At 42.0% G+C, this 27,862-nt stretch overlaps 1 protein-coding gene across 1 annotated transcript; it reads left to right on the top strand.

The window, feature by feature from the left end:
• The first annotated feature begins 12,152 nt into the window (after nucleotides 1-12,152).
• Nucleotides 12,153-25,501, top strand: LOC133978595 (NLR family CARD domain-containing protein 3-like). Its single transcript, XM_062416866.1, has 8 exons — nucleotides 12,153-12,195; nucleotides 13,736-13,894; nucleotides 14,016-14,263; nucleotides 14,390-16,343; nucleotides 18,406-18,576; nucleotides 22,068-22,238; nucleotides 23,432-23,605; nucleotides 24,647-25,501. Exons 2-8 carry the CDS (start codon nucleotides 13,767-13,769, stop codon nucleotides 24,654-24,656), a joined length of 2,856 nt encoding a protein of 951 aa, XP_062272850.1. The 5' UTR covers nucleotides 12,153-12,195; nucleotides 13,736-13,766; the 3' UTR covers nucleotides 24,657-25,501.
• Nucleotides 25,502-27,862: the final 2,361 nt, after the last annotated feature.

Raw genomic sequence — 27,862 nt, 5'->3', positions numbered from 1 at the left:
TTTTTCACTATTTTGGGACATGATGATGAACAGATGAACCCAGATAGTTAACTGGTGGATGATGCAACACCTGACGAGGTGTCACAGCCTGTTTTATTTCAAGGGGTCAAAGGTCAGACATGCTGGGAACCACTGCGTCATACGACAGGTGCAGACAGGTGTAGACAGGTACAAACAGGTGTAGACAGGTACAGACAGGTGTAGACAGGTGTAGACAGGTACAGACAGGTGTAGACAGGTGTAGACAGGTACAAACAGGTGTAGACAGGTACAAACAGGTGTAGACAGGTGTAGACAGGTGTAGACAGGTACAAACAGGTGTAGACAGGTGTAGACAGGTACAAACAGGTGTAGACAGGTACAAACAGGTGTAGACAGGTGTAGACAGGTGTAGACAGGTACAAACAGGTGTAGACAGGTGTAGACAGGTGCAGACGATGTGTGATCGGTGAGTTAAACGTTAGTTTGTGTTGTTTCAGAAAACCTTATTGATTTTTGTGATGAACAGTTTGTGAACACAGACACACACACACATGTCTGTCCTTCTGTCTTTGTGAGGACCGTCATTTACATCATGAACTCTGACCTGAAGTCACATGACCATCATGATCACATGATAAAACACTGGAGCAGTAATCAGCTGATTTCCTTCCCACTGTGTATAAATTATTAATGATCAGTTTAAAGTTAATCATTTCTACATATTGACGTTTGACTTCTTCATATTTGACAGCTGAGGTGCGTCATCAGTCGAGGTCCTCACAAAGACAGACGTACAAGAACACACACACACACACACACTCAGACTCTATCAGATTAAACTGGACTGTGTTCATGTGACTTTCTGTCTGTCCTTCTGTATTTATGAGCTTTTCATTCTGTTATTTATCGACATCAGTATTTATAAAGATGCTCCAATAAAGTATTACACTATTAACACTGAGTCTTAAATCTGTAATATTTCCACTAAAAGAAGTTTTAACATGAAGGAAAATTTCAGGTTCTGAACTTTTTCTAGATCAGAAATCAGATTTAAGCTCATTAAACGTCTTTGCGGGTCGCGGGGGCAGCAGCCTAAGCACGGAAACCCAGACTTCCCTCTCCCCAGCCACTTCGTTGACTGCTAAGGCTGCTGCCCCCACGACCCGACCCCGGATAAAGCGGCAAGAAGATGGATGGATAAACGTCTTTGTACAAACACATTTCCTCCAGGTGTGTTTCTTCACTGAAGCGATCAGACGACGCTCAGCTGGATTTGATCGACTGATCAGAGATTCAATCAATAATATGATTATAAACATGCTGAGTCTGCAGTTTCCAGCAGGTCACTGAACAGAAGTCCGGTTGTTATTCTGAGTTTGTTTAATTCATCCGAGGATGCCATTAATGCAGCCGCTCCACTGACTGACTGCTGTCTTCTACTGATCAACCTTCACCGGGTGTTTTAACCCCTAACCGGCCAAATCACTGCCTATCAGCTCCAGCCCTGCTCCTCCTTTTTATCCCAGAGCAAAGAAGGGCCTCTTTCTGCTGCCTCCCCAATCCTGCACACGACTGTTTTTAACCCATTGTCTGATAAACCCAGAGCAGTGAGCACTGTGCATGCAGACTGTGCCCTGAACCCTCTGCACCCCCTTCAACAGGAAACAGCCATCCTTTCTCTCTGCACTCCAGGACGAGGTCTTGGTACTTCAGGCTCTTCCTCCTCTGCTCTGACCAGATGACGATGTCAGGCCTCAGCAATGTTTGGACGATTATGGGAAAATTCAACCTCCTTCCCACGTCTGCTCTCACCTCCCACACTTGCACCTTCTGGAGGATTTTGTCTCTGGTCCTCTTTGCAGTAGATGGTCGGGATAAACTGCAAAGATGTTGCTTGGGGCCTGGTTGTTGTGGTCTTTTCTTGCACTGCTCCAAGAACTGTGAGCCCCTTATCGTACCACCACCTGTACCTCCGCTGGGTGAGAGCCGTGTGGCATCTGGTCAGGATACGGTCAGGTGGGCCTTTCTTTCCACATAGATTGTAAAGTGGGTCCTCTCTCAGGCCCCACCTTGCTCAATTGGTGATGTGAGATTGTCTTACGCTGACTGCAAGAAGAAGGATGGAACGACTCCAGCCTCCAGAGTTCGGCCCCATTTGATCCAGCTTCCCTGAGTTGCTAGTTTCACATCCTTTGCCTTCATCGCTTCTTCATTAGCTACCGGTACTCTGTCTGGACCATTTCCCTTCCCTCCTCTGCAGTTGCCCCTTTGATGGAAAGGGGAGGTTCCCAGGCCCTGCCGATCTGTGCACAGGTTCCTGATGATGTCTTCCAACCTCAGTGAGCCTTCAGCCTGCCTCACTGCTGCATCCACTGCCCACTTGTAGTCTGTCCTGGTTGTTAGCTTGCACTTTGCAACCCTGAACTCTTTCACCACAGATGAGAATGGGAGCTGGATCTGGTCTGATGTGATGTACAGCCCCCCAGCTGTGAGGCTAGGAGGGACTTATTGACTCTCCTCTCCACCCCTCCATAGTCTTTGGCATTTCATAGACTGTTAGGAGCTACATCAGTGCCGGTAAATCCAGGACTTGGACTTGCCAGGTAACTTTTTCTATTGATCTTCCTCAGATATCCATCTGCCTGTTATTCTTGTCACTGCTGGTGTCATCAGGCACTTTCCCAGGTATTTTATGGGGTTCTCCTTGATGTTTGGGATAACTTCTCCTTGGACTTCAGTCACCTTCCCCCTCCTGATCATAATTCTTCTTGACTTCTTGGACTTGAAGACCATCCTTGTCCATGATGCCAGCTCTCCAGAGTCTTCAGGATCCAATTTGCCTACACATGTGATGTGGTTGTTATGGTGAGGTCATCCACAAATCCTCTTATTGGGGGTTTCCTGCCTCCAGCAGAAGGCTCTGGTCCCCTGGCCCCCACTGTTGATGCCGTGATAATGGGAGACTGCATCCCGTTAGAATCCCCTTTTCTAAGTCCTGCCACATGGAGGTGTACTTAGCAGTCCTGAATTGCAGCTTGGATGATCTCAGATAGCTGCTGGTCATCCGCCTGATGTTATTTGGGATATTGGAGTCCAATCCAATCCAACTTTATTTGTTAAGCACTTTAAAACAACCAAAGTTGACCGACGTGCTGTACAGAAGAATACATAAGAGACATAACAGCTCACATGAGGCCCAAAATTACATATAAAATACAAAAATAAATTAAAAGACATAAAACATGAGTAAAAATAATAATAGCCACGCAATAAAAAGCAATGAAAATAAGAAATGAAATAGTAGTAGATAAAGTCTTACTAGGTGTCAAAGGCCAAGGAGAAGAGACGGGTTTTAAGAAGTGATTTAAAAACAGAGAAGAGGCCTGTTTAACGTGCTGAGGCAGATTGTTCCATCATCGTTCCCCTCTGAGTCCTCCAAAGCCTTGTCCATGAGGTTGTGGAGTATTGTGCCATATGCATGGGCTAGGTCTAGCCAGACTACTGTTAGGTTGCCCTTGTTCCTATGTATCAGCCGGCTCAGTATGGTGGTTCGTTCCTGGCACCCAGAGAACCCTGGGACCCCGCTCTTCTGGACTGATGTCTATGCAGCCATTCTCCGTCATGCAGGCTGTAATCCGTCTCACCAAGACTGAGAACATCTGGGTCTTCACACATACAAGAGAGATGTTTCTAAACTGGACTCCCTTCTCCTTCAGCACAAAGCTTCCACAGCCTACGTAGTGATAGTGAGCATTTCTTCTAGACTTTATAGGACAGGCAACTTGGGGGGGGGGGGTAACAACAGCAAGACTTGTATTGTTGTTGAATGTTCAGTTAATATAAACAATGGACAGATAAATAGCAGTTAGGTAGCTGGTTGCTAACGTTAGCAATTTATTATTATTATTATTATTATTATGTCCCGAGCAGCGATTCAGCGATGCAGAGGCTCTGATTATTTCCAAACCAACTTTAATATTTGATGTATTCAAAGACATTCTGAGGTGTTTTGGTTTTAGTGAAACTGGTTTGAAGTCAGTCCTCTAACTAACTAATGTTCTCCAGACTTCCAACAGGAAGTCATTTTACATTCACAGACGTCATACTTTAACAAATTCCTCCTGAAGAATTAACCAGAGCCGCTTCAGCCCCTCCAAAGGGTCAGCAGGTAAATGTGAGGGCTGGTGAGATGATTAATGGGAAAGAAGAACAAACTAAGTTCTGATACTGTAGCTGACGCTCATAATAATGTTCTATGGGTTGCCATGACAACACAGGAAGTCAGTGTGTCATTTATATGTTGATATCTGATTTCTTTTTATTATTATTTTATATGTGTATATATAAATATATATATGCTTATATACTTTATGGTCATGGTTTCTGCCAAACCTTTGTTTTGTAGGGAATGTTTTGTGCGCAACCACTTCCTGTCGGGGTTACGTGTGATGAATGTTGTGAGCGGGAATTAGAGTTAGAAAGAGAGACGAGAGAGGATGATGGTGCGGCGGACCTTTTTTCGATGTTCAACTTATCTACTGCTGGTTTGCAAGGCGCACACGGTAGAATAATTATTTTGGTTAATTTTGTTGGGCATTTGTGTCAAAGAAATGTATGACTGAGATTGATGTATGTGATTGCTGAAATGTTTTTTGTTTGTTTCTAGTTTTCACGGTGTTTCATCACTGAAGGTGAATAAAAGTGATTGTGGACATCAGTAAGAAGCGTGGTTCTTAACCGGAGTAGATACAGTGAAAACGTGTCCTAATCCATCCGGAGGTTTCAGCGTGCAACGGTGCTTTCATCCTGCAGCGAGCTACAGGCTTCGGCGTGCAACGTTGCTTCTCATCCTGTAAAGAGCTACAGGCTTCGGCGTGCAACGTTGCTTCTCATCCTGCAGCGAGCTACAGGTTTCAGCGTGCATTACCTGGAGCCTTTTCAGGCTACAACGTAAGTCCTCAGGTTAGACTGTGCAACTTGCTGTACCTCAGGAGGTTGATGGATAGAACATATGCCAAAGATTAATCATAACAAACAAGAAATTAAAGGGACTCAGAAATTCAAAAAGTGTGTAAAGATATCAATTGAATGTTCTGATAATAACTGCTATCATTTTGCTGTTTTTTGTTTGCAAGTCTGAAACGTGAATCTATATTGTATATTACAGAGGCTGAGACTGTTTAAAATTTATTTGGTTTCTATAAGCCTATAAGCTAAGCTCAGGTGCTAACTAAGTGTTAAGAGTGTTATTCTTGTGCTGTTTTGGTTATTTACTACCAACTACAACTGTTATATCCTTGTAACTTATCTTACTCACCCTGCCTTCTCCATATAATAATTCTTGAAGTTTAAAAATGTCTCAAAGTGGTGATAGACAGTCTGATGATATGCTGCAAGTGCAAGATGAAGGAAAGAGTGAAGCATCTGAGAAATCTGAGATAAAAATGAGAAAATCCTCTCGTGAAAGAATATTAACACCTAAAATGCAGGAACTGAAAGAGCAAGAGTTAATTCAAAAGGAGAAGAAGTTTAAAGCAACATATGAGAAGTGGAAAAACAATGTAAGAGACATTCGTACAAGGTTAAAGCAAGTGTGCTCTGAGGGTGACATGTATAACATGATGGATGAAGCTGAGAAGCTAGAGTCCGAGTTAAAGGAGATATATGACAGTATTCGACTCCAAACAGCACCAAGTCAAGAAATTCGGAGAAAAGTAGATGCATGCTCAGCTGTGACAGCAGACTTACTGCAATTGATGAGAGTGCGTCTAACGGAAGATGGAGGTGAATTTGATGCTGTGGCAGAAAGATCAAGGTTACGCATGCTACTCGATAATGAATATGCTAGATCCATATATGGATCTGCAGCCTCCAGAATTACTGCACCCAGTTGTCACCATTCTGGCCACCTCTCAGAGTCACCTAGCATTACAGCTAAGAGGGCTGAGATGACTGCTCTGTTGGCTGCAAAGAAAGCTGAAATTGATATGGAAGGGGCCATTGAAGCTCAACGTCAGCAGTTGAAAAAACTCGAAAATCAGAGAGACATTGAAGTCATTAAGGCAAGGTTAAATGTTTACACAGAAGAAGAAATAAAAGAAAGGGATGGGACATGCAGTTCTGTACGCAGCAAAGTGAATGATGCAAACCCACCCACTCACTACATCCCAGATCAAGAACTGCAAACTGTGCAAAATGAGACAACCTTGGTCCAGACATTACAAGAGTCATTAGCTCTTACTCGCCTTCCAACTCCAGAACCCACTGTATTCTCAGGTGATCCTTTGAAGTTTACAGAATGGAGCACAAGCTTTAAAGCTCTTATAGAGAGGCGGTGCTCTAACCCTGCAGATAGACTGTTCTACTTACAAAAGTACATAGCAGGGGAGGCAAAATCTTCTCTTGAAGGCAGTTTCTATAGGAAGGATGAAGAAGCCTATCAACAGGCATGGGAAAGATTGAATGCCAGATATGGTCATTCCTTTGTAGTACAACGGGCATTCAGAGAGAAGCTCAATAGTTGGCCAAAGATTGGTGGAAAAGAGTACGTCAAGCTGAGAGAATTCAGTGATTTCCTCCAAACATGTAGTAATGCTATGCCTCATATAAAGGGTCTACAGGTTCTGAATGACTGTGAGGAGAACCAGAAAATGCTTGTTAAACTTCCTGAATGGGTGACATCCAGGTGGAACCGTCACGTCACAGAACAGCTGGATCGAGGTAATGACTATCCAAGCTTTCATAACTTTGCGTCATTCATCTCTAAAGAGGCACGCATAGCATGCAATCCAGTGTCATCCTTACATGCTTTAAGGCACTCTACTGAGATACCAGTGAGAGAGATGAAGCGCTCAAAAGCAAACACATTTGCCACAAATTTGAAAGCCCCAGTTCCATCGAGCTCCACAGCCAAATTTGACCCTGATGAAATCAAGTCAAGAGATGTTGAGAAAACAAAGAAATGGAGCACACCATTACAAAACTCAAACACAGGCAAGTGTATCTGCTGTGGAGAAAACCATTCCATACATAAATGCAAGAGGCTAATGGAAATGTCTGCAGAGGAAAAGAAAAAATGCATACATGAAAATAAGCTGTGTTTTGCATGTCTGAGAAGGGGTCACAACTCTAGGGACTGTAGAAACAGAGCCATGTGTGGCATATGCAGAAAGAGTCATCCAACTGCATTACATGAAAATCGTTCTCCAACAGAGACACCATCAACACAAAGTACAGTTGATGAAAATACATCCTCACTATCCTGCTGTGTGAATGGAAGTGAAGGTGGAAGTACATCAATGATTGTGCCAGTGTGGATCTCAGCACCTAACGCTCCTGATACAGAGACCCTAGCATATGCCCTACTGGACACACAAAGCAGCCACACATTTGTCGATCAGCAGGTGTGTGAAAAGCTCCAGGCCGCAATGGAACCAGTTAAGCTCAAGCTCTCCACGATGATGGGGAAAGACTCAGTGGTGAAAAGTCAAAGAGTATGTGGTCTTAAAGTCAGAGGATTCTCCTCAAACATTTCCATTGACTTGCCTCCAGCCTATACGAGGGACTTCATTCCTCTTGACCGCGCACATATTCCCACCTGTCACACAGCCAATACATGGAAGCACCTTGTCGACATAACCCAGGAGATACACCCACTGATGGACTGTGGTGTCGGATTATTGATTGGCTATGACTGCTCCAGAGCTCTAATTCCAAGAAAGGTCATCACTGGAGGCGACCATGAGCCTTATGCTGTTAAAACAGACCTTGGTTGGAGCATTGTGGGAAGCGCATCACAACGTTTGAATGCTAAAAACGTGACTGGGCTTTGTCATCGGGTATCTGTCAGAGAGTTACCACCTATAACACCATCAGCTGTCATTAAGGCCCTTGAGTCCGATTTTGCAGACACAAAACCAGGTGACAAAAGCATATCTCAAGAAGACATTTGCTTCCTGCAGATCTTAAAAGGAGGAGTCCAGCAAAATGAGCATGGTCACCTTGAGATGCCTCTTCCTTTCAAAGCACGTCCTCACCTCCCAGACAATAAGACGCTGGCTTTGGCCCGGTTGAAGCAACTTAAAAGGAAGCTGGACAGAGATCCCAAGTTCAAAAATGACTATGTAAGGTTCATGGAAGGCGTTTTCAAAGATGGTGATGCAGAGAAAGTAGACACCCAACCAGAGCGGGGGAAACTCTGGTATATCCCTCATCAAGGGGTGTACCACCCCAGGAAACCAGACAAAATCAGGGTGGTTTTTGACTGCTCTGCAAAGTACGAAGGCACCTCATTAAATGACCATCTGTTAACAGGACCCGACCTTACAAATGGTCTCACAGCTGTACTGTGCCGTTTCCGTAAACATCCTGTTGCAATCATGTGTGATGTGGAGAAAATGTTCCACAGGTTTCATGTCAACAAAGAACACAGAGATTATTTGCGGTTTCTCTGGTGGGAAAACGGGGACACCAACTCAGAACCCACAGAATACCGCATGAAGGTGCACCTATTTGGAGCATCATCTTCCCCTGGCTGCGCCAATTATGGCATGAAACACCTTGCCAGTCAAAATGAGAAAGAGTTCCCCTCTGCAGCTAGCTTCATCAGGAAGCATTTCTATGTTGATGATGGGCTCATAAGTGTGGAGTCAGTTGGTGAGGCGATTGAGCTAGTGAGGGAAGCCCAAGCTCTGTGTGCCAAAGGAAAGCTGCACCTCCACAAGTTCCTTTCCAACAGCCGAGAGGTGCTAGAGTCTATCGATGTTGCAGAACGTGCTGTGGAGGTGAAAAATGTTGATCTCAACCATGACGACTTACCAGTGCAAAGAGTGCTAGGGATAAGATGGAAGGTTGAAAGCGACTGCTTCTCCTTCAAGGTGTCACTTGACGAGAAACCAGCGACACGACGAGGGATTCTCTCAATTGTAGCCTCTTTATATGACCCTCTAGGGTTTCTAGCTCCATTCATCCTTGAAGGAAAAAGGGTGCTACAAGAGATGTGTCAGAAAGGTACAGGGTGGGATGAACCACTACCCTTGGGTTTGAAGTTAAGGTGGGAGACTTGGATGAAGGATTTGGAGAACCTTGAGAAAATTGAGATTCCAAGATGCTTCATACCTGACAGGTTTGGTGAGGTTCAGAGAGTTGAGCTTCATCACTTTTCTGATGCGAGCAGCCAAGGATATGGCCAGTGCTCTTACATTAGAGTGGTGAGCAAAGAGAATGTGCACTGCTCCTTGGTCATGGGCAAAGCGAGAGTTGCTCCAACCAAAATACTCACCATACCCAGATTGGAGCTAAGCGCTGCAGTAACCTCAGCAGCTGTGAGCAACATGTTAAGGGAGGAGCTAGAACTCAAGATAGATGAGGAATATTTTTGGACAGATTCTCGAGTGGTTCTAGGTTACATCAACAATGAAGCCAGACGGTTTCATGTCTTTGTTGCAAACCGGGTCCAGAGAATTAGAGAAACCACTGACACAAGACAATGGTACTATGTCGACACAGGAGAAAACCCTGCCGACCATGCCTCCAGAGGCCTCAAGGTGGCTGACCTTATCAACTCAAATTGGCTCTACGGTCCCAAGTTTTTATGGGAGAGAAAAATAGCCACAAATCAGGTTACATCGGAGCTTCTGATGGGAGATCCGGAGGTGAGGAGTACACTGGTGCTGAAAACTGAGGCTGCAAGGCAATTTGACATCCAAGGGCATCTGTCACGGATCTCCAGATGGATCACAGCGGTCAAGGTCATCGCTCGCATCCGGCGGTTGGCTAAGAGGATCAAAACCACAGAACCTTTAAATGTGGAAGAAAGAAGGCAAGCTGCACTGACTCTCGTCAAGCTTGCACAACAAGATGCTTTTCAAAGAGAGTTGAACATGCTTAGCCAGGAATCAGGAAAACTTCCTTGTAACCACCAACTCTATCAGCTCGACCCATTCCTCCAAGATGGTATAATGAGAGTGGGAGGAAGACTGAGAAAGGCACCTGTGACTCTTGAATTGAGGCATCCAGTAATACTCCCTAAAAATGGTGCTGTCACAAACCTCATCATCGCACACCATCATGACAAAATACAACACCAAGGCAGAGGACAAACTCTGAATGAACTACGAACCAATGGTTATTGGATTGTTGGTGGAAGTAAAGCTGTGGCTCAACACATCAGGCAGTGTGTACAGTGTAAGAGAGCTCGCGCACCACCAGAGGAACAACGGATGGCAGATTTACCTAGCGACCGCGTTGATCCTACACCACCGTTCACTTACTGCGGTATGGACTGCTTCGGTCCCTTCCACACCAAACAAGGTCGTAAAGAACAAAAACGGTATGGCCTCCTCTTCACATGTCTTTGCTCCAGGGCAGTGCACATAGAAATGCTAGAGGACATGACGACCGATGCATTCATCAGTGCCTTAAGATGCTTCATCGCTATCCGTGGAGCTGTTAGACACATCAGATCTGATCAGGGCACTAACTTTGTGGGAGCAAAAAATGAAATGGCAAAGGCTCTAAAAGAACTCAATAAGGAAAGAGTAGCTTCATACCTGGCAGACAGGCAGTGCGACTTCCAGATGAATACACCGTACTCAAGTCACACTGGGGGTGTATGGGAGCGTCAAATCAGGACAGTGAGAAGCGTACTGTGCACAGTCCTGGCTGACAGTGCTGGAAGGTTGGACGATACTTCCTTAAGGACTTTCTTTTATGAAGCTATGTCCATTGTAAATAACCGTCCGCTCACTGTCGATAACATCAGCGATCCCACAAGTTTAGAGCCGCTCACACCAAATCATTTGATCACAATGAAATCCTCTGTACCACTTCCCCCACCAGGCAAGTTCATCAGGGAAGATCTGTATGCTAAAAAACGGTGGAGAAGGGTTCAATATCTGTCCGAGCAATTTTGGCACAGATGGAGAAAAGAATATCTATCAAACCTTACTCTCAGACAGCGATGGCTTGCACCAAGGCGCAACGTGGAAGTGGATGATATCGTGATCATTAAAGAGGAGGACGTCCCTCGCAATGACTGGAAACTTGCCAGGGTTGTTGAAGCACATGAGGATGACGACGGACTAGTACGAAAAGTGACAGTGCAGATGGGGGAGAGGAAGTTAGGAAAAAGGGGGGAACGCCTCAACCAGCCTTCCATCGTTCAAAGATCCATTCAGAAGTTAGTGGTTCTAGTTAAAGGTAGCTAAAGGTGGTCATTACACAGTAGTTCATCCATAATTGGGTAATATTTGTGTAGAAATGTAAATTCTATTGTTAATTTGTTCATTTTCTATAAGGACACAACAGAACAATGCCTTGAAATTACCATTGATTATTTGGAAGAGTGTAAATGTATTTGACATCTACAATTGTGTTAATCAAAGGGTAATTTGGTGGGAGTGTAGCTGACGCTCATAATAATGTTCTATGGGTTGCCATGACAACACAGGAAGTCAGTGTGTCATTTATATGTTGATATCTGATTTCTTTTTATTATTATTTTATATGTGTATATATAAATATATATATGCTTATATACTTTATGGTCATGGTTTCTGCCAAACCTTTGTTTTGTAGGGAATGTTTTGTGCGCAACCACTTCCTGTCGGGGTTACGTGTGATGAATGTTGTGAGCGGGAATTAGAGTTAGAAAGAGAGACGAGAGAGGATGATGGTGCGGCGGACCTTTTTTCGATGTTCAACTTATCTACTGCTGGTCTGCAAGGCGCACACGGTAGAATAATTATTTTGGTTAATTTTGTTGGGCATTTGTGTCAAAGAAATGTATGACTGAGATTGATGTATGTGATTGCTGAAATGTTTTTTGTTTGTTTCTAGTTTTCACGGTGTTTCATCACTGAAGGTGAATAAAAGTGATTGTGGACATCAGTAAGAAGCGTGGTTCTTAACCGGAGTAGATACAGATACACTAATGTGTTTCAGTGTTTGGACTTTTTCTCTAATCTTTGATTGTTGCTGAAATATTGGATCATTTGAACATTTATTGAAATGAAAGCATGTGAGAAGTTTAGAACCTACACACACACACACACACACACACACACACACACACACACACACACACACACACACACACACACACACACGTGACTTCCAGTAAAGCAGAAGGAGGAACAAACAGACAGGAAGTGAAAGTTTTCAGTCAGACGCCATTTCACATCAGAGCAGAAGGAGGAAAACAGTCTGAGGAAGGTGAGTGTTAATATCAGGACTGTAAATAATGATTACTGTCATTATTGATCAATCTGATGATTATTTATCACATTAATTGTTTAGTTGATTAAAGTGTGTCAGTAAAATATGAACTGACAGAGTTTGAGGTGTTGAAACGTTGTTTCCTGTTGTTGTTTCCTGGTTTGTGCGTCCTCACAGCGATGTAACGTGACTCCTCGCCGAACTGTCGGTAGAGGTCCACTGATAAACACCTCAGTATTCAGACATCGAACTTTGTTCAGCAGATCATTAAAATCCTGTTTCAATACCTTTTGATTGTTGTTTGACAACATCAAGTGCTCCTGTGTGTATGACGAGAGATTTCACTGTCGGATGCTCAGCAGCGATTTCCAGAATTTTCTCTGAGATATCGGACACCATGTCGTTGGTAAAACGAGTACTTTGGTGTTTTTGTTAAAAAGTGTTTTATCTTATTCACAGCTCTGTCACCCACTATCAGCGTTTGAGGCCCAGTGGTTAGCTCTTTCTGCGGCCTTTGATTTAGCTTCATACCTTTCTCCGGTGCTGGAAGATGACCTTTCTTTTGGGGAGTCAGGGTCTCGTAAAAGCGGAGCAAATCTGTTCTCTAGTAGAATCCCTGTGTCTTGGGTCGGTTTGCTCTTACTTTTTGTTATAGCCACAGTCCACGGCTGATTTCTCCTTGGTACTGGGGTTGAAGAGACCCTCCTGTGCGATGGCAGTGCAGGCCACCCAGTTTCATCACAAGTCTCCAGGTGCTCGGTTCTGCCTGTTAACCGTCTTCCCATATCTGAGGGAAGCGATTTATCTGTATGCTTTGGCTTTGCACCAAGAGAGTTCCAGGGAGGACTACTGGTTGATTTACTGCCGTAACCACCAGCCTCCTGCTTCTTGGTGGTGCTAAGTAGCTGTCTGTTAGCCTGCTCCTGTCCACTGATTTGGGTCATCAGTAGAGTGGTTTCATTTCCATATTGTCCATTTACCTCCACGTTGACTTCTAGTCGCTGAATTTTCGTCTCCACTACTGCTATCTTCTGGAGAAGTTTGTAGTAGTGATCCGTGGAAAAGGGAGGCATCTTGCTGCTAGTTAGCTTAGCTTAGCTGAGCTCCTCAATCCCAGTCACTATAGTGCAGGCTTGTGCTGCTGATAGGCCACACTCACGAAGTAAAAGAGTTTAAATAATAGTGGTAGCCTTCAGATACTTTCATAAATTAAGCTCCCAGTGATATAAAAGTATCCAGGACCCACATTCCATACATTTTGTAGCAAAAGGAAAAGATTGCAATGGAAAAAAAGAAAGTCTGTACTCAAGCAAAGCAGGAAGTACCGACCTGCTAGAGAGAAGTCACAGTTAAGAAGCACACACATGTTTATCTGAAGTCTGTTTGTTGGATTTAAACCAGAGTCAAAGTTTCTCTTTGTGATGACTAGAAAACACACATGGTTGTAGTTAAAGTCATGTAAACTAATAAGAAGCTACTAAGTTGAGAGGCAGGACTGGGTTTATTATACTGTGTATGTGTGTGTGTGTGTCTCCAGTGTTACTGGTTTACCTCTCAGACTCCAGAAGATGAAGAAAGAGGAGGAAGAGGAGGACGGAGCAGAGTCTGTAATATCCAGCTGTCTGTCTATGAAGAGTGACCGGTCCAGAAATCGTCCTCCAACCTTCAGTAATGAACCTGGACCCTCAGACACAAAGTAAGAGACTGTTTCTACTGTAAACTGACCTGAAGATGATTCAGTTTGGCTCAGTTTCCTCCTGCTTATTTTTCCTGACTTTTAATGTCATGTGACATAAAGAATGTGTTCATGTCCACAGAGAGAGGAAGATGAGGGCTGTTTCTGTGGAGGAGCAGCTGTCCTGCTGTTCTTTGTGTCAGGACGTCCTGAAGGATCCAGTCTCTACCAGCTGTGGATACTGGTTCTGCAGACAGTGCATCACCTCATACTGGGACCATCATCAGAAGACTACTGATTCATCAAGAGGCCCCTTCTGTCCCAAGTGTAGAAAAAGATCCAGAACCCGACCTGGACTGCAGACAGACAGTCGGACCAGCATTGTACAAAGTAAGACTGAGGATCTGTCTGCTGATGTCATCATCTCTGAAAACAGGAATCTACCTCCTCTATCCTGCTGAACATTAACAGTCACACTGATTTCTGTTTCATTCTACCTTTTTTCTTCTCTTTCAGCAGAAAGTGGTCTGCAGGAGGTTTTAGATGAACACCAGATCAGTCTGAGCAGCACATGTGAATGTGTGACTCAAGGAACTGATGAAGCAGGAAGTGAAACCTTCCTCATCAGCATCTTCACTGAGGTCCACATCACAGAGGGACAGAGTGAAGAGGTTAATACCCAACATGAGGTGAGGCAGCTTGAAGCAGCTTCCAAGATGAAGACCCTCCATGACGCTCCAATCAAGTGTCAGGACATCTTTAAAGTCTTACCTGACCAACAGGTAACTGAAGAGGTTAATACCCAACATGAGGTGAGGCAGTTTAAAACAGCTTCCAAGATGAAGACCCTCCATGACGCTCCAACCAAGGATCAGAACATCTGTGAAGTCTTACACAGAGTCAGAGTGGTTCTGATGAACGGCGTCGCTGGCGTTGGAAAAACCTTCTCAGTGCAGAAGTTCACTCTGGACTGGGCACAGCGCTCCAACAACCAAGATATCAGTCTGCTGATTCTGTTCTCGTTCAGGTCGCTGAACTTGATCAAAGATGAGCAGTACAGTCTGCTCATGCTGATCCATGTTTTCTATCCAACATTACAGAAGCTCACAGCAGAGAAGCTCGCTGTCTGTAAAGTTCTGTTCATCTTTGACGGCCTGGATGAAAGCAGACTTTCACTGGATTTCAACAACAGTGAGGTCGTGTCTGATGTCACACAGAAGTCATCAGTCAGTGTGCTGTTGACAAACCTCATCAAGGGGAAGCTGCTTCCCTCGGCTCTCATCTGGATCACTTCCCGACCTGCAGCAGCCAATCAGATCCCTTCTTCATGTGTTAGCAGGGTAACAGAAGTACGAGGCTTCACTGACGCCCAGAAGGAGGAGTACTTCAGGAGGAGATTCACTGATGAAGAGCAGTCCAGCACAATCATCTCACACATCAAGACATCCAGGAGCCTCCACATCATGTGTCACATCCCAGTCTTCTGCTGGATCACTGCTACAGTTCTGGACCACATGTTGACTCCAGACCAGAGAGGAGAGCTGCCCAAGACCCTGACTGACATGTACTCACACTTCCTGCTGGTTCAGACAAAGAGGAAGAAGAACAAGTATGATGAGGGACATGAGACGAGTCCACAGGAGCTGACGGAGGCTGACAGGAACCTTCTTCTGAAGCTGGGGAGGCTGGCGATGGAACAACTGGAGAAAGGAAACATCATGTTCTACCAAGAAGACCTGGAGCAGTGTGGTCTTGATGTCACAGAGGCCTCGGTGTTATCAGGAGTTTGTACACAGATCTTCAAAAGAGAGAGTGTGAGCTTCCAGAAAACAGTCTACAGCTTTGTTCATCTGAGCGTTCAGGAGTTTCTGGCTGCTGTCTACATGTACCACTGTTACACCAACAGGAAGACAAAGGTACTGGAGGGTTTCCTGGGAAGAGAAGAAGATGATGAAGATGATGAAGATGATGAAGAGGAGAAAAACAGAAAAAAACACAGTTACTCATCTCTGAATGACTTCCTGAAGAAAGCCATGAGGAAATCTCTCAGCAGTGAAAATGGCCACCTGGACCTGTTTGTCCGCTTCCTTCATGGCCTCTGTCTGGAGTCCAACCAGAGTCTCTTAGGAGGCCTGCTGGGTCAGACAGACAACAGTCCACAAACCATCCAGAGAGTCATCAACAACCTGAAGGAGATGAACAGTCGTTATATCTCTCCTGACAGAAGCATCAACATCTTCCACTGTCTGATGGAGATGAACGACCGCTCAGTACATCAGGAGATCCAAGAGTTCCTGAAGTCAGAGAACAGATCAGAGAAGGAACTCTCTGAGATCCACTGCTCAGCTCTGTCCTACATGCTGCAGATGTCAGAGGAGGTTCTGGATGAGTTGGACCTGGGGAAGTACAAAACATCAGAGGAGGGACGACGGAGACTGATCCCAGCTGTGAGGAACTGCAGAAAGGCTCGGTAAGTCCAGATGTGATTAACATTATAAATCAGTGTAGATTAGTAGTTTAGTTCTTCAAATATAAATAAAATAAAATTATTATTATTGTTAAATAGTTGTTTATATTTGAAATAACATGTCAGTTATATTTAGTCTCAGATGTGTAAATAATGTTTCAGTTGGTTGTTTCTAGCTGTTAAGTTAATGAACAGTTATTCTATTTATTTCTAGTCATTATTGGATGTTACAGTTGTTTCTTCTACTTCTCTTCCTTTGGGTGTTGGAGGCTTCATTCAAACCTGGTGAAACACATGAAGGACTTTAGAGGTTGTGGTTGAGGTTTTATTACAGCAGCATTTTATCACAACATATATCAGTATTTTACAGTTAGCAGTGAATGCAGTAAAGTTATTATTACATGATATATAATCAGACATACAGGTAATACCTGATTTTACTCGGCAGGCTTTAAAATAAGATCTGAATCATTTTGATCTGTTTCTGAATTGAACTGTATTTATTCTATTAGTAACACCCTGTAAACAGTTTTCATGCCTTTACAGCACTTTGTAAACTAGTGTTTGAAACATGAAGATGAAGAATTATAATAATAATTATTATTAATTATTAAATGTTATATAAATGTAGTATGTTGCTGTGACAGTGATTTAGTATCACTAGTAGAGAATAATCATCTAATCATCAAACTGATTCAGTAATGTCAGTTATACAACAATATGTAAAGTTAGCTAACGTTAACCAACATTAGCCTCCGTAAACTACTGGTCATAGAGACTAAACCCCTGAGTGTGTTGAACCGAGCAATGGAGCCTTTTATTTCTCATCAGTTCATCTTTTTATTGTAAAGAGGGAAGTGGTGTTACATGGTGTTGTTCTGAAGTCTTTCTGATATTCTGTTGGTCACAGAAAGAAACTCTCAGCTGTTTTCTCTCTTGTTGGTGTAGAGAAGAGTAGTAGCAGGAAATGCACAGAGGTCTGATCAATATATAAGAGCAGAATGGCAGAATTCAGCCTGTTTAAAGAGATCTGATACACATTAAAGCTCAATGTTATATTTTAATGCTGATACCCTGATAACATCTTTCTGATGACATCATGTTAAAATAATTCAACCTTATTGGTTTGTTCATTGTGTTTGTGCTGAATCAGTTTTTCAGATTCTCAGAAAAGAAAGTAAACAACTAAACGTCTAAATATTGAATACATTGATATTTAATGATGTACAGGTGTAATATTGTCAGGTCATTAGTTTCATTAGTGTTTGTGAACAGTCAGTAAATGTAGCTGCTCATGGATGTGAACCTGACAGCAGCAGGTAGCAAAGAGAGATGATCTTTATCAACTGGAACTGTTCACTGAGTTGAACTGAGTCTAAATATCCTGCAGTCACATTAAACATAGTGGACAGTAAAAGTGGTTTTCTAATCAAGATGTCCTCATGTTAACTTTGTGGAGACAGACATGGGATCAGATCACACAGACACACTGTGCACATTATGAAGCCTCAATGTAACTCCATGTTCTCTCCTTCATCTGCAAGATTAAAGCTAAACAAAGATTAAAAGTCTGCAGGTCTGAGAGAGAGTGATGAGAATGATTGTTTCATTCAAGCACAGTGAGACCATCAGCTGAACTGGGAGTGTTCTGGTAGCTTACTGGTTAAGATGCTTCCAGTATAACTGCAGCATCCACTGATCTCTCTCCTCTTGTTATAATACTACTAATAATACTAATAGAGTCATCAGGCTGAAGCATCAGCTGGGCTTTGGGCTGGATCACCTTATCAAAGCTGCTCAGTGTCTCCCTCTCTCTTCCACCAGCAACATCTCTTTTCTTTCTTTGCTTCATGTGTTTGTTATTGTCTAGCACACATTTCCCCTCATCCATGCACTTCCCTACACTACTGATTCTACACATTACACATGGAGTTCACATTTACTTTGTTAATAACTTACTTTAATAAATTATTTTAGTTTTTGAGATTCAAACATGTGTTCTCCTTGTTTGTCTGAACCTTGATCCAGTTCATGATAATATGTTGTAATATATGTGTCATTACAGACTTACTGCCTGTTACCTCTCAGACACTGAATGTGAAGTTGTGACCTCAGCTGTGAAGTCCAACCCTCATCTGACAGAGCTGCACCTGAATCTCATCAAACTGTCTGATTCATCAGAGAAGCTTCTGTCTGCTGTACAGGAGAGTCCACACTGTAGACTGAAGACTCTGGAGTGAGTTCACTGACTGTAACTTTTTCTTTAATTCACATCTTTCACTGTTTGGTTCATCATTTTCAGGATTATGTTGAATAATAATAATCTAAGAGATGAAACTAAATAATGAGCATGACAGGTTTCTTTATTGCACACTAAGAATAATAAACATGTCAATCATAAGCCCATATAATAAAAACAGAGTTCCATTACCAGCAGCGATGCTAACGGGCATGATGAGTTGAACAGCTACCAATGTGAACTTGTCCAGTCTGCCCTGTTGCATGATGGGCCATAGCCAGCAATGCTAGAGATCAGGACTAACTTGTACTTATTAAACTAGGCAGTAACATACAATGATGATTGAACTCAGAGATGATTGGAAGCTCCAAGGAGCTCAGCAGTGAGCAGAGATTAGAGAGCAGCTAAAGAATGGTGAGACTAAACATGAAGCACCAACCACCAGTTATATGCAGAGCTTACCATAGCTGTTAGCTTTACACACCTTTCAACTGGCATTTATTGAAGAGCCATCAGGATGCTGTAGATGACCAACAGCCTAGATGTTGAAGAGGAGCTGATAATGACCTCACATGTCTGCTGAGTACATTACATCATTAATAAATAACCTGAGTCTGAAGATCAACGTGCTCCTTCATTTGATATATCTGTAGACCTTGTTAAAGGAGGAATAAAAGAGGTCAATGAATTCATCTTCAGAAGAAAAGGGGCTTCTAAAATCAGACTGTAAATAGTTAGTCCTTCCTTCCTAGAGAATAACTACACACTCAGTCTGTAGATCACCTGTCATCTACATCATATTGTCATAGTCATAATGACAGCGACGCTAAATAAAATACCGTAACCAGTGAAATGACAGTAGAATGCATGCAGCTCAACATAATAACATCAACATTTGACTTTTACTCTGAAATGCTGCTGGTGTTGTAGCCAGCGATGGTGAAGCTGCTGATGCATCAACTTCAACTTATTTATATCACTTTAAACACAATATCATTGGTCCAGAGTCCTTCACACATAACAACACTAAATTAATACAAACACAATAAAAGAATCTGAATGATGCTGCGAGAGCCAACAATGTGATGCTTCTGATAGTTCTATAAATAACATAGAAACACTCTCAGGTTTACAGTAACATAGCTACACACTGATGAAGATGAAGTCCTTACTGATGAAGATGAAGTCCTTACCGATGAAGATGAAGTCCTTACTGATGAAGATGAAGTCCTTAATGATGAAGATGTAGTCCTTACCGATGAAGATGAAGTCCTTAATGATGAAGATGAAGTCCTTACTGATGAAGATGAAGTCCTTACCGATGAAGATGAAGTCCTTAATGATGAAGATGAAGTCCTTAATGATGAAGATGAAGTCCTTAATGATGAAGATGAAGTCCTTACTGATGAAGATGAAGTCCTTAATGATGAAGATGAAGTCCTTAATGATGAAGATGAAGTCCTTAATGATGAAGATGCAGTCCTTAATGATGAAGATGCAGTCCTTAATGATGAAGATGCAGTCCTTACTGATGAAGATGAAGTCCTTAATGATGAAGATGAAGTCCTTACTGATGAAGATGAAGTCCTTACTGATGAAGATGAAGTCCTTACTGATGAAGATGAAGTCCTTACCGATGAAGATGAAGTCCTTACTGATGAAGATGAAGTCCTTAATGATGAAGATGTAGTCCTTACCGATGAAGATGAAGTCCTTAATGATGAAGATGAAGTCCTTACTGATGAAGATGAAGTCCTTACCGATGAAGATGAAGTCCTTAATGATGAAGATGAAGTCCTTAATGATGAAGATGAACTCCTTACCGATGAAGATGCAGTCCTTACCGATGAAGATGAAGTCCTTAATGATGAAGATGAAGTCCTTAATGATGAAGATGAAGTCCTTACCGATGAAGATGAAGTCCTTACCGATGAAGATGAAGTCCTTACTGATGAAGATGAAGTCCTTACTGATGAAGATGAAGTCCTTACTGATGAAGATGAAGTCCTTACTGATGAAGATGCAGTCCTTACTGATGAAGATGAAGTCCTTAGTGATGAAGATGAAGTCCTTACTGATGAAGATGCAGTCCTTACTGATGAAGATGAAGTCCTTACTGATGAAGATGAAGTCCTTACTGATGAAGATGCAGTCCTTACTGATGAAGATGAAGTCCTTAGTGATGAAGATGAAGTCCCTACTGATGAAGATGAAGTCCCTACTGATGAAGATGAAGTCCTTACTGATGAAGATGAAGTCCTTACTGATGAAGATGAAGTCCTTACTGATGAAGATGAAGTCCTTAGTGATGAAGATGAAGTCCTTAATGATGAATGAAAGGAAACTAAAGTGAAAGACGAAGCATGAAAATAAGTGTTAGCTGTCCAGAATCATCAGTATCAGAGGAGCATGGTCAGCTCTGTACAAATGTTAGACATAAAATAAACTCTAACAGTGATGTTTACAGCTACGTACATGCAGCACTAGCTAGGAAGCTTACTGCTGAATCACTGGAACACAAATGCAAAGTTACTTTATGAAAAGCACTTGTGATAGATGTTACCTGTGAGCAAAGAAAGATGCTTACTTACTTACTGGACATCTTTAGAGTGGCCATGTTTCATGAACATTGTTTGATGAAGAAACAAAACAGAGCGAGGAAGCATCTTCTCTCAGAGAAGATCTTTGGCTGGACACAGACTGCGGCTCACTGAACCAGGCACCTGAATCAACCTTAATTAGGACAGCTGATCTAATCTGTGTGGGACTTGACTTTTGAACAAAGGCTAGGTAAAACTATTGCTGCTTGAAGAGAGGAAGTTAAAGTGATGCAGACAGCAACGGAGCTACAATATCTAGATAGAAATCCAAGTACTAGGCTACTAATATTTGCACACACATGTTCCCACAGCAGCAGAGAGCAGTCACGCTGACTGAACACTGCTTCAATGAACAGGCTACAACTGATAAACATGCAGTGAGTACAACAGCAGACTGAGCTGGTTCACAAAGCCTGATACTTGACATTTCTCCCAAGAGTCAACTACTTGAATCTGAATCATCCTGATATGCAGCAGCTCTGAAAGCTCTGAGCAGAGAGGGAGAAACATTTAAAAAGACAGCTGCAATATGATAGGCTGACAAAGAAGGTGTGTCAGCGTGCTATTGGTTAGATGTGAGCAGGTGATGTGAACAGCTGACGTCTTAATTGATGCCCCAGAAATGACAGAAAGGAAACGAAGAGCTGTGAGAAAGATCAGAATGACTGAGGGATGAGAAATAAAACTATAGATGTGAGCATTAAAAAAGATGCTCTTCCTGTCTGAACTTTCTCTGAGCTTCATTTTACATTTAATAAAAAGATGATGTGAAGATCAAATGTTCATCAGAATAATGAGCATCAAACTGTTTCATCATCAAATGCATGAAGTAAATATAAAGTGTCCTCTTTCATGATAACATATGTTGTAATATATGTGTCATTACAGACTAAATGGCTGTAGACTCTCAGAGACTCACTGTGAAGTTTTGGCCTCAGCTCTGAAGTCCAACCCTCATCTGACACGTCTGAACCTGAGCTTCAACAAACTGTCTGATTCATCAGTGAAGCTTCTGTCTGCTGGACTGGAGAGTCCAGACTGTAGACTGAAGACTCTGATGTGAGTTCACTGACTGTAGCTTTGGTAGATTTATTAATATTTATTAAATTTAAATTCTTCAGTGAAGTTTCAAATGTTTGGTTCATAATTTTCAGGATTAGCTGAACACAAATGTGTAGAATGTAAATGTTTTCAGGAATTTAAAATCCAGTCTTGTTGTGAGTAAAAATGACTTCCAGAGTTTAAACTAATATGAGGCTTCAGCAGTCTGAGTTCCACATATCAAGTAAGTATGTTTGTGTTTCTTCAGTGTTTCCTTGCTGAGCTGCAGTGGAGGGATCCAAACTCAAAGAGGGAATTTAGTTCTAAATATTCTGTTTAAACTGATCAAGTTTACTTGATGAAGGAGAAATATTTCTTTATTATTATTATTTAATGTTTTAATGAATAATGTCTGATCATTGATATTGATGCTTCAGAACACACACACACACACACACACACACACACACACACACACATACACACACACACAGACACACACACACACACACACACATAAATATACACACACATACATATACACACACACACACACACACACATAGACACACACACACACACACACATACACACACACACACACACATACACACACACACACACTCAAACACACACACACACACACACATACACACACACACACACACACACATACATATACACACAGTAACACACACACATACACACACACACACACACACACATACACACAGTAACACACACACACACATATACACACAGTAACAAACACACACACACACACACACATATACACAGTAACAAACACACACACACACAGTAACACACACACACACACACACACAAATACACACACTCACACTCACACACACACACACATATACACAGTAACAAACACACACACACACACACAGTAACACACACACACACACAAATACACACACTCACACATACAATCACACACACACACACACAAACACACACACACACACACAGACAAACACACACACACAGACACAAACACACACATACACACATACAATCACACACACACACACACACACACACACACACACACACACACACACACACACACATTTTCTAAACTTCTACATTTAAATCTTCTTCAGCTCTGAACAGATTATGAAACATTTCATCATTTCAAACATGAACTCTGTTTTCTAAACTGACTTCATTTATTATTTATTCAGATTGATTGACTGCAGTTTGTCAGAGATCAGCTGTGATTATCTGGCCTCAGCTCTGAAGTCCAACTCCTCCCATCTCAGAGAGCTGGATCTGAGAGACAACAAGCTGAAGTATTCAGACATGAAGCAGCTGATTGGTCTTCAGCAGAGTCCAGACTGCAGACTGGAGACTCTGAGGTCAGTAGAGAGTTGGAGTCAGTCTGTGCTGGTTTCAGCAGTTTAGTATTAAACACAGTCAGTATCAAAGCAAAGATCCAGTATTTCCTGGTGAACCTCCAACTTTCTCAGTGCTGCTTTCCTCAGTGAAGCTGTGAGAGGAGAATGATGACAGGCTTCAGGATTGGACAGAAAGACAGAGAGAGAGAGAACAGTCAGCCAATCAGATGAGCCAGAAGCTTGTTGCGATCATGTGTTTGAGTTGATGTGAAGACGACTGTTGTTGTTGTGTTGATGTCTGCAGGAAATAAAGCTGGATTACAGCTGACAGCCTTACAAGATGTATAGAGACAGTGGTCCTCATCATCAAACTGTCACACCATCAAATCTGATCTCAAAGTGTTTGTTCTCTCATTTCAACATTAAACTATTGATCAGTTCATCTTTGTCAGAGCTCTAAGATCAGTCTGACTGCAGCCTGCAAATCACTGGCTCTGATTTCACACAAGCATCATTACGTTTAGTAACCATGTGGTCTTTATACAGACCAGAACCTCTGCTGAAGTCCAGGAATCACAGCAGCTGTTTAGCTGAGAGCTCTGACTGATTGTCATGTGATGATTTAACAGCAGGAAACATCTTCAAATCCCACAGAGACTCTGTAGCTTTAAACTTTGATAAGAGTTGACATGTATCAGCAGTAAATCCATCAGTAAACTGATGAGTGAATGTCTCTGTTTCTGCAGTAATGATGTGTTCATGACTCTCAGCACTTTATTTCCTCTGTGTACTTGAGTGAAATCTGCAGAGGAAACACACTTGATAGTAAAAGTGTGTGCAGGTGTGTGAGCTTGGAGCTCAGTGTGTTCACTCCAACACGTTAACATGAGAGCTGAAAGGAAGCAAGCTACGCTGCACAGCTGTTCCACTTCTGGTCTGAACAGGACTGAAGTCCCTGCTGCTCTTTATACTGGATGTGCTGCATCACTGACTGACAGCTGATGAAGTGAGTCTCACTAAACACTCATTTATCTCCTCTGTTCTTTCTTCTTCTCTCATCAGCTGGCGATGATCTCTGTCAGAGTGAGAGTGAACATCCAGGAGTGTTGAGAGAGGATCAGCTGGATCCTGATGATCCATCTGGAGTCTGGATCTGGATTTTGTCGTCTTCACTTAAGTCTCTTAACTGACTACAAACTGAACAGTTATCTCTGGATTTAGCTGAAGTCAGCACTTTACAGATTAGTTCTACATGAGCTGTTTGATGTAAATAAAGATAAAAACAGGTGTTATAAGTCAGACTGTGAGTCTGGGCTCATATTTATCAAGCGTCTCAGAATCACACTGAGAGTTAACGAGGACTAAAACTAATGAATGAAGCAGAAGAGAATTGACTGTGACTTTCAGCAGGAGAAGGATTACTGCTGGGAGAGAGTGAGACGTCGCTGTTTTACCACAGTCAGAGCAGCAAAGTAGAAATAATGTGTTCTTTCTCCTTATTGAACAATAATATATTTTAATCTTCAACCCAGCAGTGTTTAGTGTTTTCAGACCGTCTCCATGACAACATTACTCCATTTCTATCATCACTGGTTAGCTGTTTGTTTTAGGACTTTTTATCCACTGATCTACCACTTATTTAGTTTTATATGCTGAACACCTTACATTAGAATCTTCTGTATGTTTTGTTAGTTTTGTGTAAAGCGTTGTGTAACGTTGCTTTGGGAAGTTTTCTACTCGTCTGAAGGGAGGCTGGTGGGACGATGCTGATAATAAACAAAGACCTAATTCTAATAAACGTGGAACTAAATGAAGTGTCAGCATGTTTATCCTGTGTGGAGCTTCAGCTGCATGTTTAACATCTATTTTTATTAAAGTTTGTTTTCTGTCTTTGTGTAGAAATGAGAAATAATCAGAATAATTAATATGATCATCCCAGCAGTATTATTAAACTTACATTTTGTGAATGTAAAGACCTACAATAATATGTGACGCTGCCTTTTAACTCAACACACTTAAGGGCCAACTCATTTTAACTATATTATCTCCTGTAGGTATAAATACAACTTTCTTTGAACATTCCTACAGATGCACATTAGTTAACCTACATATAGTTTCTTTAGCACACACATCTTTGTATGTACATAAACTTTGCCTAGACTTGAATGTTTGTTGAGGTGATGAAAACATTTTTCTTGCATTGTTATTCACGATTCACGAATCACAACGGTCTGTCCCTCACCGAGCTCCAACCTGGCGATCCCCTGCAGACTGTAGCATTACTCCTGACCAACCGAGTGATTTTATGGCCTATCACTGACCTACTTGGTTGTAACTAGTCTGTAAATATCTTTAAAGACCATGTAAAGTGAATTCAGACATTTTCTTCTAAACACATTAAATAGGTCATAAATGTATTTCTAAAAAAGGTTAAAAAGCATTTCAAGCATTTAGACTTGAATTGTGGAGCTAGGCTTAGCATAAACCCGCCCTGCTGCTGTAGAGGTATAAATACATTCAGCACACTACTACTACAGTCTACAGTTAGCCAGTTAGCTGAGTTAGCCGCCGAGCTAGCCACCAAGCTAGCCGCAGATCTAGCCGCCAAGCTAGCCGCCGAGTTAGCAGCAGAAAGCTCTCAGACCTAGCGTCCATGTTTCTGGTAGAGGTGGTGACTTTGATTGACAGGTGACACTCGGTAGGGGGCGGGGCTTTAGCGGACTCGGCGGCCACGCCCACAGCGTTTGGGAGCAGAGAAATAGGCAGACTATTACACATCTTTGAAGCCTAATTTCATACATTTGGCAGGGTGGTTAACAACACACTATTCTGTGGTATGTCAAACTCAGAACACATATTTATTCTTACTTTACACGGACTTTAACAGGGCTCTCAAGTTTTGAAGTGAGTTCAGAGTGAGATTTTACCAGCGGCAGCGGGGATTTGGTTGAGCTGGGGATGGATGTCTGACAAATGACGCATAACGCATAAATTCATTCAAACAAAACTATTTATTGACTTCAGATTAAACTTTGTGAGCACTTTACTGCATGTGTGTGTGTGTGTGTGTGTGTGTGTGTTACAGGGATGTCACGGTTATAAATCTTCTTGGCACAATTATTGTCAAAGAAATAATCACGGTGTTAAGATTATCACAATTATTATGCAGTAATTAATTTCACAACAGTATGAATACGTAAAATCAAATATAGTCAAAATATAATTACATTACTCCTTGTATATATTATCTAATATGACCAATTCTTAATCCCCAGGGGAAATGTTTGAAATATTCAGATCATAAATTGTCATGTATACCAAATGTTTGCATTTATTTTAATCGTATTTTGTTTTGCTTTTTTTTTTTATTAATAAATGACACGTTAACATTTAAATTCCCACCAATTCAATGCTACGTTAGTTAAATGGACCAGTATCTGTGCATTTACCTTTATTTTTGCACACATCTGCCGATATGGTTCCAACATCATCTTTTTGTGAAAGTAACAGTATTTAAGAATCTTTACGATTAATTAATTGTGACGTTTAATACCACAATTAATTGTGAAGACAAGTAATCGTGACATCTCTAGTGTGTTATTTTAGTGCATGTGTGCGTGTGTGTGTTGTTTATTGTATGTGTTTGTGGCTTTCTTTGAGGCCTTCAGGACGGGGGTTGGTGGCTCCCACTTGAAACATTGTGGTTCCACACCAGCCATTTTTACTGTCATGACTGATGACAGAGTGCCATCAAGTGCCAGACTGTTTCAAATGCAAAAATTACTACTATGCATTGTCTGGATAAAATACAATGAAATATTTGTCTCACACACACACACACACACACACACACACACACAAACACACACACACACACACACACCAGAGATGGAAATTAACTTTTTTGTAAATTTAAAAATCTACCTTCCACTACCAGCCACTTTTATACTCAAGGATTGATGTGTGCATAACAACCTAGAAACTTTTTTTTGTGCAAGACATGAACATAGTATTCCCCCATCAGTACTTGTTACCATAACGTTAGCTCATTTACATTATTATGCCATACCAATAAGGCTAGGGGGGATCTTAATCTTGCCTTGACTTTAGTTCATGTAAACTCCGACAAAAAAAATAGCTCCTCCTGCCTACCTTTCTTCTTGCACCTGAAAAATACTTTTTACTGGATCTAAATAGATTTGTAGAACCCAGATCTGACTGGAATAAATTAACCTAATCTGCTGCTAGCTGCTAACTACTAGGCTAACTTCCATCCCT

The sequence above is a fragment of the Scomber scombrus genome, chromosome 4 (genome assembly GCF_963691925.1).
Source record: "Scomber scombrus chromosome 4, fScoSco1.1, whole genome shotgun sequence".
Taxonomy (NCBI): Eukaryota; Metazoa; Chordata; class Actinopteri; order Scombriformes; family Scombridae; genus Scomber; species Scomber scombrus.
The sequence above is the reverse complement of the archived record's forward strand: the minus strand, read 5'-3'. Positions and strand labels throughout refer to the sequence as shown.

Excerpts from the sequence above, each read along its gene's own strand:
- LOC133978595 (XM_062416866.1), top strand. The coding sequence starts at position 13,767 with ATGAAGAAAGAGGAGGAAGAGGAGGACGGAGCAGAGTCTGTAATATCC. Across the intron at positions 16,344-18,405 it reads AGGAACTGCAGAAAGGCTCG|ACTTACTGCCTGTTACCTCT; the intron begins GTAAGTCCAGAT and ends GTGTCATTACAG. Across the intron at positions 18,577-22,067 it reads TGTAGACTGAAGACTCTGGA|ACTAAATGGCTGTAGACTCT; the intron begins GTGAGTTCACTG and ends GTGTCATTACAG.